The sequence below is a fragment of the Lactuca virosa genome, chromosome 7, assembly GCF_052849685.1.
Source record: "Lactuca virosa cultivar CGN04683 chromosome 7, Lactuca_virosa_CGN04683_v6, whole genome shotgun sequence".
NCBI classification, from domain to species: Eukaryota; Viridiplantae; Streptophyta; class Magnoliopsida; order Asterales; family Asteraceae; genus Lactuca; species Lactuca virosa.
In genome coordinates this window covers 88,386,698-88,403,384 of record NC_136432.1, presented here as the reverse complement: position 1 = coordinate 88,403,384, position 16,687 = coordinate 88,386,698, and the positions used below count along the sequence as shown (strand labels likewise).

At 33.3% G+C, this 16,687-nt stretch overlaps 1 protein-coding gene across 1 annotated transcript; it reads right to left on the bottom strand.

Moving 5' to 3' along the window:
- Positions 1-253: 253 nt before the first annotated feature.
- LOC145124747 (glucan endo-1,3-beta-glucosidase 14-like) lies at positions 254-2,799 on the bottom strand. Its single transcript, XM_079060204.1, has 3 exons — positions 2,447-2,799; positions 788-1,827; positions 254-507 (listed from the first exon to the last, which is right to left on the bottom strand). Exons 1-3 carry the CDS (start codon positions 2,508-2,510, stop codon positions 421-423), a joined length of 1,191 nt encoding a protein of 396 aa, XP_078916330.1. The 5' UTR covers positions 2,511-2,799; the 3' UTR covers positions 254-420.
- Positions 2,800-16,687: the final 13,888 nt, after the last annotated feature.

Here is a 16,687-nt window from a genome sequence, read left to right as displayed (position 1 = left end):
CTGACACAAAAGCTAATTTTCCATGTCATATAATTTTGTCAATGGTCCCTTTTTTCCTATCAAATGTCACATAAGGTGACATAACATTTCCACCATGCTAGATTACTTAACAACGTATTTATTGATTTACCTTTCTCACTTTCACTGATAATTGTCTTAACGTTACAAAGAAACAACACTATGAAAGCTCAAATTTTGATGCATATATTCAGAGCAAGTAAAAGCATATGAAGAAACGACATACGATCAAAACTGTAAAAAAAACATTAACCACCACCAATTAAGATCCCGATTTGGTGTACGTGGCATGTATTCTATATATTATCAACTCTAACATTAAGCTTAAAAACATTTTTCTTCAAAAAAAAGTAAATATAAAATACATTGTAACTTAAATAATATCTTGTGATGACAAATATTTCACAATCTTAGAAATAAAAACAACATTGACGCACACGAAGATAAAACCGAGATATATGACCAATGCCAACTTTGAGCTCCAATTTCCTGATAAAAATTAAAATTTGTATTAAAAAATTGATAATATAAGAAAAACAAAAATGATGACCACGAAACACGTATAATATCATGCGAACATAGAAAACAGGAAATATAATATAATAAATAGAAGAAAATAAAGCTGTTGAGTCAGTAATGACATACGCAATCCTATTTTCATTATTTTTCACCTACCCCCTTTTAGTTAAATATTTATCTATAATATACAAAAAAAATATATTTCTCATGAATAAACTATATTGATAAAAGAGTAAAGTAAGTTACATACCTTGATTGAAAGAAGAGAAGAAACCGAAGAAGAAGATTTGAGAGCTGGAAACCCAATATCATACGTGATACTTCCATCAGGTTTATACAAACCAAAATTTCTTTCAGAGGTGGGACCCGGTTTTGAATTCTCATTAAATAAAGCAAAAATATACGCCTTCAACATACTTTTAGGCCTACGTGGCGTCCCCTTCCTTTTAGCAAGTCTTTTACGCAAATTATAATTATAAGTTCTTGCATTATCCAAAGTTGCAGCTTCTTCATTTGCATCTCCATGAGAAGCCCACCCTGTTTCTGTAACAACAACCTCCATTTTCCCAAATCCTGCATCTTCAAGTGCAGCATATGCTGCATCAATTTGAGCATCAAGCATGTTGTCGTAATGAAGATCTGTTTTCTCATCGTATATGCCTTGAGTTGGGTTAAAAAGAGCATAGTTTATATCAATCTGATCTGGGCTTCCCATGTATGCTAAAAAAGGGTATGCGTTTAAACAGAAAGGGGATCCCATTTGTGAAAATAATTCCAACAGTTTCTTCATGTTTTGTGAAACGTCTTGTTTGAAGACACATGAAGATGGAGGATATGAAGTTCCAAACACAGCTTGTGAATGTGCTGTTGTGATTTGAACTATGGAGTCTAGGTTTAACTTTTGTGTTGCATTGTAGATGTTTTTGATTGCAGGAAATAGAGATGTTTGAAGATCTAGATCACCACCTCCTAGAACTTCATTTCCAACTGCAATTCCAACAATGTGTGTTGAAGGTAGGTATGATTGAACATTGTCTTTGACCCATGTAAGGGCATGATCGGGATTATTGCTTAAGTCTTTGACCATTCCATTTGGGAGTCCAATTACTAAATCGAGACCACTACCCTTGAATGCATCAAGAACACTGTGATCATAATCGTATATTCGTACGTTCTTTATCTTAGCAGCTTTGAGAAGCCTTACAACTTCATTAGGAGAAGGGATATTGTCTGCGATTCTTCCATAGTTTATACCATAAGTCCCTGTGAATGGTTTGGATGTCACATACCCTGGGAAAATAAGAAGGAATAAGTACTCAAAACTCAAAACTCAAAAGTCACAATGAATACAATCATAGAGATTGAATTTGATGATCATATACTTTTTCCCCAAATGTTATATATAGCATATCAAATTTGGAGTTAATGCAAACAAATAGTTTCACAAATGAAAATCAGGATGTGATCCTTTTGACAGTAATGAACTCTAACCACAATCAATCGAGTATTTTTGCCCCCAATTAATGGGGATTTATGATTTTGACTGTTACTACTCCTTGAATGAAGATATAACTTCAAATTAAACCTAAATTCGTGAAGAACGTTTTAGAAGAATGGTAATTAGAACACTATAACTGCTAAAACACTAAGAAGAGGTGAATTCACGCTTGATTTGCTTTGAGATCGAATTAAAACTGAGTCCAGATACACAAATTCAAGGAGCGTTGCTATATGCGTGTCAAACAAGATTACAATTACGGAAAAAGACGACGTAATACGCAATAAAACTCATGATCGATCGATAGAATCATGTCGACTGAACCAAAAAAATTACGATTACTTAGTACGATCAGTTAACTAGGTTTCAAATTTCAAGTACAAATCAGTATAAAAATAAGCAAATTCTTACCTTTTTGAACAAAAAGGAGCAAAAGCAGAAGAAGACATCGACTAAAGGATCGGGAAACCTTCATTTCGGAGTCAATAAAACGACTCCGTCTCCTTTGTTTTCAATCCTCCAACTCAACCATGCCATAAGATAAATTAACTGACCAAATTCTCTCTATCTAGTCACAAATATACGTATATTTGTATGTATGTACATGGTTTCTCTCTGAATTAATGCAAAACCGAGCTTCTCTTTCTAAGATGAAGTTTTCTATCACGGTTCCGGCGACGGCGAACGGCGGAGGAAAGGAGGGTTTGGCGGTCGTTTTCTTTGGAGTGGACGCGTTTTATAGCCGCGGAGAGATTTTGAGCATTTTAAGCATTATTGGGGATATTTATTTGATTGAGTATTTTCATTTTAGTACCCTCAACTTTATAGGTAAGTCATAAAGTAGCTTTCTCAAAAACAAAACTCATAAAAATATATGATTATTGCCATACATTTCAAATGGAAAAGATAAGATAATTTGTTAAAATTATAACACATATATTTTTCTATTTATTGGTATACACAATTATGTTATATGGATCAATTATAAAAAGATTCCGTAAATATAAGTATTATAAGTACTTATGTAAATAATACTATTTGTTTGGTACCTTACCTTGGTTGATGAGCCAAAGATGTACACTTCAGATTCTTATTCCATAAGATAACAAAAGGTACAAAAGGTAAAGGCTCCACATTGCAAATAAAGAATTAATGGAAAAAAGACAATGGAATATGTGGTATATATTATGATATCGACATCTTATACCATAAATGTAAATGGTTTGTGCAAATCGTCTAATTCCATATAGACTAGATAACCTTACTCTATTGGTTGATAAAAGAAACATAAAAGAAATATCTATGCGTATTCTGAAAAAGTTCATTGATTCTCTAGATTAATTTGGTGAGATTCTTTGAAAGATAAATTTTGGGGTGAAGTTGAGAGGATGGATTTGGATTTTTTTTTTTTTCGTCTGTGACTTAGATCTTGATGAATGAAACTCCACCTGATGAGTTTCCTATAAAAATGGGGGAGATAAAGGTTGGGAGATCTCGTCTATTTTTTGTTCATCATTATCGTGTTATCATGGAGGGGTTAAATGTTGGGTTAACAGAAATAATTAATCATAATGCTTTGATTTTTGTGAAAATAGGTAACAAGGGATGGAGCATGTTCCACTTTTTTTATGTTTATGTTGATGACTTTACATTTCTAGTAGAGTGGTCTGTTGATAATGCTAAAAACATTATAGAAAATTTTCAGGTGCTTTTATTTTGTTTGTGGATCGAAAATTAACTTGCAGAAAAACAAATTGATAGAGGTTGAGGTTTATTCGACTAAATTTGACCAGATGGCTAGAGTTGTTGGTTATGTTGCAATTTAGATTTTTTTTTTTTTTTCTATTTATGTCTTTCCCGTTTATATTCAATAAAACTAGGTGTAAAACCCGTGTATTACACGGGTTGATTAAAAAAAATAAAATATTAAAATGTAAATAATAAATATTTTTTAAATAAAATTTTGGAATAAGGAATGAAAAAAATTATAAATTGCGATTTATTATAATATTTATTACATTTGATACTTTACATATATAAGTATAAAATTATGTGGTTTTTTAATTTTAAAAATTGAAAAAAAATAATAAATTGATATGTGGATATTATTTAGATAAAATTGCAGAAATGATCCCTATGTTATGCATTTTTTTGGGTTTTAGTCCAAACCCCGACTTTTTTGGTTTCATGGTCCTTTTGAGCTAGTTTTGATGTGTTTTTGGTCCCTCTAAATAGTGAAATGACTGTAATACCCTTGAGGTATTTATTTTTCATTTTTCTTTCATTTCTTCTTAAATCTAATACTAATTTATTTATTTTAATAATTAAAAAAATAAGAAGGGCCCACCTTCTTTCTCTCTCTCTCTCTCTCTCTCTCTCTCTCTCTCACACACACACACACACACACAGAAAGAAAAATCGCACCTCCTTTTTCTCTTGCAATAGATCGATTTCTTTTCTTTCTTATTTCTTTATGATCGCAGATCGCCTCTCTCTCTCTCTCGTCTTTCTCTCTCTCTCTCTCTCTCTCTCTCTCTCTCTCTCTCTCTCTCTCTCTCTCGTCTCTCTCTATCTCTCTCGTCAATAATGAAGAGTAAAAAAAACCCAACCCTCATCTTCTTCAAAAGAAGATGATCAGCAATGGCTTTCTTACTGGATCTTATACTCCTTCCTTACTCTCGTGGAGATGCTTCTTGTATCTGTCCTTGAATGGTGACTACTGGAATAAAACACAACCATTTAATTTCAAGATTTGATCATCGTGATTTCTAGAAACTAATGGTTAGCAGATACCGATATGGTATGATGTGAAATTGATAGCGGTGGCGTGGCTGGTGTTGCCACAGTTCAGAGGAGTTGCTTTCATCTACAATAAATTTGTGAAGGAGAAGGTGATTAAGAGATACTACCCTAGGATTGGAGGAGGAGAGCACAAATCATCGTCGTCGTCCCCAAACGGAAAGATGAAGAACAAGCATGCTAATCTTATGACCACTAAGAAATCCAGTTGATTGGGTTAGGTTGTTGGTATATTATTGTGAAGAACTGACTGTGTTTACTATGCTTTCATTTTTTGTTTTTCGATTTGAGGTTCGATTTTAAGTTAAAGTGGTTATGATTCGGTATGATTACCACAGTTGTATTGAAGAATGAAAATGAAGAACTGGTTTCTGATTTCTTTAGATGATGTGTCTAATTTCACTATTTTGATACTAACATTAGTTACTTTAGGTTGAAGTGTGTAATTTCACTAGAGTCTTGATTGGTGATGATAATCCATTTGGATTAAAACTGGAATTTGAGTTTTTTGACGAATGTTGTTTGCAAGATCTTTGAAGGAACGATTGAATTTTAGGTCTGGTATACTATTGAAGAACAGAGGAGAGAGAGAGAGAGAGAGAGAGAGAGAGAGAGAAAGAGAGAGAGAGAGAGAGAGATGTGAGCCCAAATTAATTAACTATTTTCTTTTTCCTTTAAATTAAAATGAAAAAACATAAAAAGTATATCAGAAAGGGCATTTAAGTCTTTTCAGTTTTCCAAAGGACCAAAATCACAAGTAAACATGGTCAAAAGGACCACGAAGCCAAAAAAGTCAGGGTTTGAACCAAAACCCTAAAAAAATGCATACCACAGGGACCATTTTTGCAATTTTGTCTATTATTTATTTAAAAATATCACAAAATGACAAGTGTTAAAACTAATTAGAAACTGACATATGGCAAAATTATCTTCATTTATTATAGTAGACATTTTTTTTTCTATTTAGTTCTTGTTATGGTAGTTTAAAATAATATTTTTAAAAGTTAAAAACATTTGTTTTAAATCCCAAAAGTTTCAAAGTTCGAATAAATAATGGTCCGAAACTATCAAGCAAAGTTTTAGTTTCAAAGAAAGTAAGGTCGTATCAATAATATATTATAACAAAGTTCAAGTTTTAACCAAACTTGGCCTTATGAAAGTCCTCAATACTCCAAATCAAGCTCTAAAGTGTTTAATATGAGCACATCTATCTATATTTATTTTATACTATAAAATAGATAATTTAAATAAAGATAAATTATTATTTCAAATCAACATATTGTTTTAAAACCTATTTCATTTCATATTTCTTAAATTAATAACAATTACTATTATTAGGGCTGTAAACGAACTGAACGTTCGGCGAACCGTTCGTGAACTGTTCGGCGGGAAGTTCTTTTATGTTCGTTTATTTAATAAATGAACGAACATGAACACAAATTCTTGTTCGTTTAGTTAAACGAACGAACATGAACAATGGTCTCGTTCGTTTATTTACGTTCGTGAACGTTTGTTTATGTTGTTCGTTTACGTTCGTTTATGTTCGTTCGCTTAAGGTTTTTATGTTCATATATTTTCAATTGTTTTTGTTATTACATTACTATATTATAGTTCGTTTATGTTTATATATGTTCAATTGTGTTTGTTTATCTTTGTTCGTTTATGTTCGTTTAGCATGTTCACGAACATAAACGAACGAACATGAACAAGACAATTTGTTAAACGAACGAACATGAACAAGAAAACTTCGTTCGTTTATCCGTTCGTGTTCGTTCGATTGTTCGGCTAACTTAAACGAACAAACATGAACAAGCCTTTGTTCGTGTTCGTTCGGTTCGTTTACAGCCCTAACTATTATAGTTATAAAATTCAATAATTTTTTGTATTCCTACTTACACATATGTTACTACTATATATAAAAAGGGTCAATCATTTTAGTAACATACACATAAATCATATACAAAAATTAAAGAGAATATGAAGATAAAAAAACAATAGATCAACAAGTTTGAAGGTTTTTAAAATGTTGATTAATACAAAAAGGATTGAAAGATAGTGAGATTATATTGGTTTTATTAAGAAAGCATGTATGATCTTTTCCTTAATGGTTGGTATAACATGAAATAAAATGATATGACTTATTTTACGATAGATATTATCTAAGGATATTGATTTATCAAAAAGATTTTTCTATGATCATATGTGGTTTCTATAGCAAACAAACATATGAAAATTTCGATGTAAGGCATGGTAAATTTGATGTAATTTATTTTTATAGTTTATTTATAAAACATTTTTCTATTGATAAACCAAAAAAAAATGTATTTATGTTATTTAGCCTAAATAATCTAAATCCTTTGCAAATTAACAAAATTGTAACGAGAGTAAACTTTAATTATGTTCAAACTTTTACCAACCAAAAACATAATAATATTTAAACGCATTTAAATTCGAATCTTTTGATACATGCAAAATACCACACAAATAATTGAACAATGCAAACGCCCTCTTATTCTTTTTCTATTTTCTAAATAATGATTACCAAATAGTATAAAAACAAAGGAGAAATTAAATTGTCTCCTACCTTTTATGCCTACAAATATTCCTACCCACTAACATTATGACTTGTGTTATCATTTCACCATTAAATTTAATTTTATTTGATATATTCCAAATATACTCTTAATGAGATAGTTAAGTAAATATGGAATGGTGACACATGTCATAATTTTAATGGGTAGGAATATTTGTAGGCATAAAAGGTAGGAAGCAATTTAATTTCTCAAAACAAAGTTAAAAATATGTTTAACTTGTATAAAAGGCAACAAATGAAATCTTGGTATTTCTCATGAAAATCACTTTTCATTGATTGAGATATATATATATACACGATTACATCAAAATGGGTCTAATACAAAAGGGCCAAATAAGAATACAAACACAAGACTATAAATCATACACTAATAGCCCCCCGCAGTGAGAACGGGAGGAGAAGACCGTACGTTTAAGCTGGATCGAAAATCAAGAAATAAATGTGAGGGGAGACTCTTGGTCAAAATATCGGCATACTGAGACGAAGACGGAACATGAAGAACACGAACCTGGCCCGTGGCAACTTTGTCGCGAACAAAATGAAGATCAATCTCAATATGCTTAGTTCTTTGATGATGAACAGGATTGGACGACATGTAAACGACACTAACATTATCACACTAAACAAGAGTAGCCCGGTGAGGAGAGTAATGAAGCTCTGACAGTAAATTACGAATCCAACAAGTCTCTGCAACTGCATTAGCGACTCCCCGATATTCGGCTTCAGCACTGGAGCGTGAAATAGTGTTTTGTCGTTTCGAAGACCAGGACAAAAGATTGTGACCCAAGAAAACACAATAACCCGAGGTGGATCTCCTAGTAACTGGGCAACCTGCCCAGTCAGCATCCGAATACGCCACAAGATCACGATTAGGAGATGTAAATAGTTGAAGGCCATGATCGATGGATCATTGAATATAACGCAAGATGCGTTTCAGAGCAGTAAAATGCGGTTCCGTGGGATCATGCATGTATAGACATATTTGTTGAACAGCATATGCAATGTCAGGTCTGGTAAATGTAAGATACTGCAAAGCACCTGCAAGACTACGATATAAAGTGGGGTCAGCAACAGGAGGCCCAAACCCATCAAATTTAGCAGACAAATCAGTCGGGGTTCGGGCAGGTTTGCAGTTAAGCATAGACGCACGTTCAAGAATCTCATTGGCATATTTTTGTTGAGACAGAAACAGACCATCGGATGTTCTTACAGCTCTGATACCATGAAATCTTGGTATTTCTCATGAAAATCACATTTCATTGATTGAGATATATATATACACGATTACATCAAAAATGGGCCAAATACAAAAGGGCCAAATAAGAATACAAACACAAGACTATAAATCATACACTAATAACAAATCACATACAAAACATAAAGAGAATACGTAGATAAAGAAGCAATAGACAAGATTGTAGGTTTGTGATGTATTGATTAATAAAAAAAATTAAATGATGGTGAGATTATGTTGGGATTCTTGAAGAAGCATGTATGATTTTTCAGTTAGTGGTTAGTATAACTTGAAATAAAGTGATGTGGTCTGTTTTATGATAGATGTTATTAGGAGATTCATTTATCAAAAAAATTGTCTATGATCTATGTTTATATATCAAACAAACATATGACAAATTCGATGTAAGTGATGGTAAATTTGATGTAATTTATTTATATAGTTTATTTATAAAAACATTTTTCTTTTGTTAAACCAAATAAAGATATAATTTTTTTAGAACGACAAATTTACACTAATCCTAAACTACTCCTAATCAAGGTTGTAAAAATCGTTCGACGGTAGCTCGGCGGTCGACTGATGATAAGCGATTAATCGGACTTGGCGGGGATTAATCGGCGATTAATCGGAGACCCTAAATTATTAATAAAGTTATTTAAAAAATTAATATTTCCTAAAAAAATTAAGTATTTGAAAATTTGAAATTTTGAAATTTTGAAAATTTTAGTATAATATTTTAAAATTTGAAAACTTACAAATTGGAAATTTTAAATTTTTGGTGAAATATGTGAAAATTAAAAATTTTGAATTTTTTAAATATTTTCCTCCTATGACCGCCGAGGACCGCCAAGACCGAGTTTGACCAATTTCCGCCAATCACTCTAATCGTAATCGGTTCAAGGCCGTCAATCAATTAATCGCCGGCAGAAATAATCGACGGCCGATTTCTGCAACACTGCTCCTAATACACATATGTCTCCGATGAGACTTGAACTCTCAACCTCTAGAAGGAGGGCAACACCCGGCACCGCTGGACTAGAAGTCCTTTGATAAATAAAGATATAATTTTATTTAGCTTAGATATTCTAAATTCTTTGGAAATAAACAAAATTGTAATGATGGTGAACTTTAATTACATTCAAAGTTCTACCGACCAAAAACATAATATTTAAATTCATCTAAATTCAAATATTTTGATACACTGAGGATACCACGTAATTTAACGATCCAAACACCCTTTTATTCTTTTTTTCATTTCAAAAAGATAATTATCAAATATATAAAAACAATATTAAAAAATGTTTATATTACATAAGATGATATAAAAAAATTGATAATCCATATTTGGTACTATGAAAATAAAGTTTAAACAAGATTTAGTTATATTAGATAGCATCAAAAACCTGATAAAATGATTTTTTTATTGTTTTGTAAATTAGCATTATGTATGTAAAATAACCAAAAACAACTTAAGTAAAAACGTGAATTCCAACCTATCTAAATTTTTACGTGTAACATCCTGTTTTTTGTCATTTCTTATATTTGGGTCGTGGGCCGCAAATCGATTGTGTAAAAGTTTTGGGCTTTAAGGAGGTAAAGTTTAATCATTGTGGAAAAAGGTAATGATGGTTAAGAGATTTAACCATTGAACCGCATATTGAGTCGAATGGTAGAAAGGGAAAAGTCATAGGTCGGGTTCTTGCATGAAATATGGATTTTTGTTCAATAAGTTTTTAGTCCAAGATATTTAGATAATATTGTGGGGCTCTTCAATACCTTTCCGTGGATATAAAGATCGTCGAAAACGGAGTTGGAGCGAAGAAGTTATGACCGTTAGAAGTTAAGAATGTTTTGGGTTAAGTTGAGTATGTTGGTGTACTAGGCAATGGTTGATCGTGGAGGATCAACCTGGTACGTTGCGCGTACTAGAAGTACGTTGGGCGTACACGATCAGATGACAAACCGTAATTTTGGGATTTTGAGCCCTATTTAAGCTCCTTAACTTCCCAAACCCTTATTTCTTTTAGCCTCCATCCTATCTAACCCTAATATATGTTGGTGATTTTTAGTGTCACCATGTCATTTTAAGTAACTGGAACTAACATGTGAGCTAAGGGGCTTCATAAATTGTACTCTAATATATGTACGGGGTTGTGCGGAGTGCACGCATGTATAAGATCGAATTAGGAGCCGGTTCGACGACTAGTCGGGGGTCCAGGGGCAGCGCCCCTGGGTCCGGGTTTTCCAAAGGGGCAGCGCCCCTTTGGCGAGGTCTAGGGGCAGAGCCCCAAAACCTCACCGAATTTTACATATGGGAACATAGTGGAAAATTCAATTTCTTGAGGGTGATTATGGTAAAACTAACGACACTCATTAGTTTTGGTAACCCTAAATCCTCATTAAATCCGGATTAATATTACTTGCTTCCAAAGCAACTAATGACGGCCCAACCCTAATGAAACCCTAATCTTGTTTAATATATAAACAGCTCTTCCTCTACAGAAGAGGGTTACGATCTTAAGCTCTCGTTTTTCATCATACTTTCACAGAATCCTCTAGCATATTGGCTTACGTTTTCTGTGCCTAGAAACGTAAGTGTCCACTTGGATTATCCTAGGCTGAACTTCTTGTAACCCAGGCATAGGGTAGAAATATCAGTTCGGAAAGTGATATCACGATCCAAGTTGGTATCCAGATCTCCACCACAAACCCTACTTTCCAACAATATCAAAACCCTAGCCCTATTTGTGAGATCCTGGAGTTTTTAAGTGCTTTGGAGTGTTCTTGGTGCATCTTGGAGAAGAAGGATCTCATTGGAGAAGTGTTGTTTGCATTGGAGCTTATAGATCGAGACCTTGTTCACCTTGATGATGCATTTGTTATATCTAGCTAATTTTGGATGTTATGAGCTTTTGGTCACTTTAGTGCATAAAGTTTAGATCTTGAAAGTTTGTGACATTGTTATAGATAAAGTTGGAAACTTTATCCATCTAAATATCATTTTGATTTAGATCTAAAGGTTGGAAACTTGGACTTAATGGATTAAGTAAGAAAGATGCACTTTTGGTCCCTTTGAAACTTAAAAGACTAGATCTTGGTTGCTTGGACCATTCTAATGGATAAAGTTGGAAACTTTATCCATTATGGAGTTAATAGGAACCATAAAAATGTGATTGTGGTCCTTTCATCCCTTCCATGCAAGAGTTAAGATGTCTTAATTAGAAAGTAAGTTCGGGTTTTAGCTTTTGGACCTTTTCTAGCCATGGAAAGTCATAAAGGTGGAAACTTTATGACTTAAGTCGATGTTTTGAGTCTAGATCTAAGCTCTGGATAAAAGGTCTTAAGGGATTAAGCACTAAAGGAGGGAATTATCTTGGACATATGTACATCAGGTGTACCTGAGAGTACGTTGCGCGTACTGGCCATGTATGCCTTGGACTTTGAATGTTGTTGAATTTCGTTGACCGTTGACTTTTTGACCAATTTTAACTTTGGGTCACACTTACTCAAACCCAAGGGGTTGACTATGATAACCTTCTAACCAGTAGCTAAGATCAAATTGATTAGAATAATGTTTGCCATAACTGCCTTTTATTATTATGAGGTACGACAGATGGATGATAAAACTGATTTCCTAAACGGGAAGCTTACTGAGGACGTCTATATAAGTCAGCCAAAAGGTTTCGAACATGCAAAACTTTCCTAATAAGGTGTGCAAGCTTGAAAAGTACATCTATGGACTAAAACAACCATCTCGTAGCTGGAATCTTTGCTTCCATGAGAAATTCAAAGAGTTTGGGTTCTCTAAAAATGAAGATGAGTCTTGTGTATATGTCAAAGCTAGTGGGAGTGTTGTAACCTTCCTAGTCTTGTATGTTAATGACATACTCCTTATAGGAAATAATATTCCAACTTTGGAAGAAGTAAAGTCTTGGTTTGAAAAATGTTTGACTATTATGGATCTAGGAGAGGCGACATACATGATTGGAATAAGGATTTACAGTGATAGAAAGAAACGTTTAATTGGACTTAGCACAAGTACATACTTGGATAAAACATTGAAACATTTCAGTATGGAAAATTCCAAGAAAGGGGATTTTCCCATTTATCATATTGTTAAATTGAATAAAACTCAATGTCCCAATAATGATAAAGAAATAGATGACATAATTTGAGTCTCATATGCTTCGTCTATAGGATCGAGCATGTATGTTATGACTTGTACTTGTCTTGATGTGTCTTATGAATTATGCATGGTAAGTCGCTTTCAAGATAATGCAGACAGAGCCCATTGGACAACAGTTAAAAACATTCTGAAGTATTTGCGGAGAACCAAAGAAATGTTCTTAGTTCTAGGTGGCAAAGATGAGTTAAGAGTGAGTGGTTATAGTGAGACCAACTTTCAAACAAATAGAGACAACTATTGTTCATAATATGACTGGGTATTCCTTTTAAATAGAGAGGCGGTAACTTGGAAGAGTTCCAAGAAGAAGAAAAATGATTGATTCAACTTGTGAATCAGAGTATATCGCAGCAAATGAGGCGGCGAAGTAAGCGAAATAGTTGAAGAATTTCATCGGTGATCTCAGAGTTGTTCCATCAATCCAAGAGCGCATAGAAATTTTGTGTGATACTACAGGTGCGGTTTCTTTGACTAAAGAACCAAGGGATCATGGAAGATATAGGCACATTATGATAAAATATCATTATGTCCGACATAGAGTTGAAGATGGTGACCTCATGGTGAATCGAGTATCATCAGAGGATAATCAAGCTAATCCTTTTACTAAGACATTGAGCAAGGCAAAGCACATCGAGTATGATAGGAGCATTAGACCATTGGATGATATTAGTTTTAGTAGTTAGTTGATAGGTTGAAACAATATAACAAGATAAATTGTAATTGTTTTTCGTGATTTAATATAAGAGATTTATTGATAAGTATGTGTACTACCTTCTTCAAATATTTATTCTTGCGTTTCATTTTGCATTTTTACTTCTTGAGTATTAATTTGTTCAACATACCACAATCAGTCATGCTTTTAGGGAGTAAGTGATGATTTAAGATTGTCATGGATAGTAGTAGATTGTCCATAGTGATTGGACATGACATGTAGATTGTTGCTATTACCCACGAGTGCTTAAATAAAGATTTTAAGTATTGGTTAAACCCACACTTAAATATTACTTCATGGATTTAATCACGAGTAATTCTAAGATGATAATATCTTATATTCTTCAAATGGAGATACATAAGTTATAGTTTACAAGTGTGTTGTACATTGGCATTATGTAAACGCATATCTAACTTGATGTTATAAAACTTATTTCCATGTATGACATGATGAGTAAAGGTTATAATTATGTAGTCAAAGTTTATTCGTTCCTTTTGCCTTAAAGGAAAAAAGCGGTATCTTTGGGCCGCTCAGTGATTGGATGTTGACATTATAATGTTGATCCTAGCCTGGACTAAATTGATGTGTTCAATTTGTAGTCTAATAAGGTCATCATAAATCGAAAATCGGGAAACAGAATCTTGGGCTATAAGATTGATTTATATACATGTCTTGTGTCCATACTGATGGTTTTCTTATATTACAACAAAGTTCTCAATACGGAAAATTACTTAACGATTAAAAAGGACACATGCAACCTAGAAGGATATATGCATTCACATTAAGGCAACACACTTCGAATAACTAAACTATGATGAACCCTGTTAATTTCGAAAATCACAAAGTAGAGTTACATACCTTAAATTGTTATAGCAAACAAGTTAGTTTATTCCTTCCTTGTAGACTTGAGAAGCTAGCACCAAACGTTTAGTGCCTCTAATGGTTTGTACCTAAACCCTAACAAAAAGAACACACAAGAGGAAAGAGGAGAGAGATGAAAAAATTCGAATCTTCTAAAAGGGAGGTAGTGGACAAAAATAAGGCACCCAAGGGGTCCTATTTTATACCTGATAAGATAACCCTAAAAACCCTAATCCTGAATAAAATAATACTATTTTCAAATCCGGGTGGTTATCCAATTTCCTTATCTTAGAAGGAATATTCCAGATGCACTTTTGGCATCTCTAAAACCATCCACCCTAGTGGAAGGTTCTACAATTCCTTCTTGTTAAACTATTGAACAATTACAGTCCAGTCTTTGCACCTTTAATTAATTCTAATTAACCCAGAATTAAATCCAAATTAATTGTGGTTAATTATTAATTAATCATTACTATTTCAAATTAATATATTAATTATTTATCAAAGTTTATTAATCATATAATAAATCAATAAATCAACATCTTTGTCCAAATATCATTCTATTCAGTTACTGGTTATGAGGACAATCCAAAAATGATTTTGTTTCTAATTACAAGCCAGACCAATTTAGTTATGGCTTAGACACCTTAATACAACACATACGATATCTTGAGAATGAAAGAATAGTTGGTCACTTATCTTATGGTCATCATTTGATATGATTCAGAGTTCGTACTAGTTTTAGAAAGCACACTTTGCTGGTTAATCAGAGTCTGTACTAGCAATTATAGTTAGCGACTTATCCAAGTGGGAGACTGTTGGATTAATGTGTCTAAGGTCTTAACTACAATTGGTATACTCTTATGAATAAAAACAAAGTCCTTTTTGGGTTGCCCTTATATCCAAAAATAGCTAGGAATAATATTAGAAGAGAGAGGAAATAATTTATTAATTTCTTATATGATTGATAAATTATTTAGATATTGATTAGAATTAATTAAAAAATAATTTTTGGTTAATTAGAATTAATTTGAGGTATAAGGGTTACGCTGCAATTGCTTAAAAGTTGAGCACATAAGGCATTCTAGAAGCTTCCTTGCTTGGACGGATTTGGGAGCCTGTCCAAGGAGTTAAGGAAGCCGCCACGTACAGATAAGGAAACTGATTTGAATTGGATTAAAATATATTATTTTAATATTCAAATTAGGGTTTATCCTTTGACATCTGGCAGCTATAAAAGGACCCATAAGGCTATGATTTTCGGCGTTATGTCCATCTTGTAGCATAGGCTGAAATTTTGCATCTTCCCTCTCTCTCTAAATCGATTCCTTTAGTTTCTGGGGTTTGGGTGTGAGCCATTACAATCAGCCATAATTTTGGTGCTAGCTTTTTGAAGACTAACTTACGATTAAAGAGTGGTACATACGCTTGTAACAGTAAGGGTATCTCTACTTGAGATTTTTTATTTTACCTAGGGTTTATAGGAGTTTTAATAGTATGTTGTTATAATGTGTAAAGACATAGATCAGTAGGTTGCATGTGCCCATTATTAGATTATGTGTTAATTTTCTTGTGCAAATATGTTTAATGTAACCTATAAAACACAACAATATCTTGGCGATTCTACTAGTTTTTGGGTATATCCACTACTAGAACTGTTGATGACTTATTTTTATCGCAACAAAAATATGCCATGATGAACTGTAAACCTGCTACAAATCATGCTGATCTGTCTACCAAATTCGACAGTTCCGATCCTCCAGTAGCTAATCCTACTTTATATCGCAACTTAGCTGGTGCCCTCTAAAATCTTACTTTCACCAGGCCAGACATCACATATGTTGTTTAACAATTTTTTCTCTACATGCATGATCCCCGAGAGCCTCATTCTATAGCTCTAAAGAGTATTATGAGATATGTTCGTGGCACTACATATCATGGACTGCAGATTTTTAGCTCTCATTCGTGTTATCTTATTGCCTACTCTGATGCAGCTTGGGCTGATTGTCCAGTCACTAGGCGCTCTACTTCAGGTTATTGTGTCTTTCTTGTACACAATCTCTTATCATGGTCATCTAAGCGTCAAAATACCATATCGCGTTCTAGTGTGGAGGCTGAATATTGCAGGGTGGCTAATACAGTTGTTGAGACATGATGGATTCGAAATTGACTACTTGAGCTTCATTATTCACCGCATCATGCTACCATCGTCTAATGTGATAATGTAAAAGAGGGGGGGGGGGGGGGGGGCTATCTCCATTCTTGTGGCC

Excerpts from the sequence above, each read along its gene's own strand:
- LOC145124747 (XM_079060204.1), bottom strand. The coding sequence starts at position 2,510 with ATGAAGGTTTCCCGATCCTTTAGTCGATGTCTTCTTCTGCTTTTGCTC. Across the intron at positions 1,828-2,446 it reads GCTCCTTTTTGTTCAAAAAG|GGTATGTGACATCCAAACCA; the intron begins GTAAGAATTTGC and ends TTATTTTCCCAG. Across the intron at positions 508-787 it reads CTTCTCTTCTTTCAATCAAG|GAAATTGGAGCTCAAAGTTG; the intron begins GTATGTAACTTA and ends AATTTTTATCAG.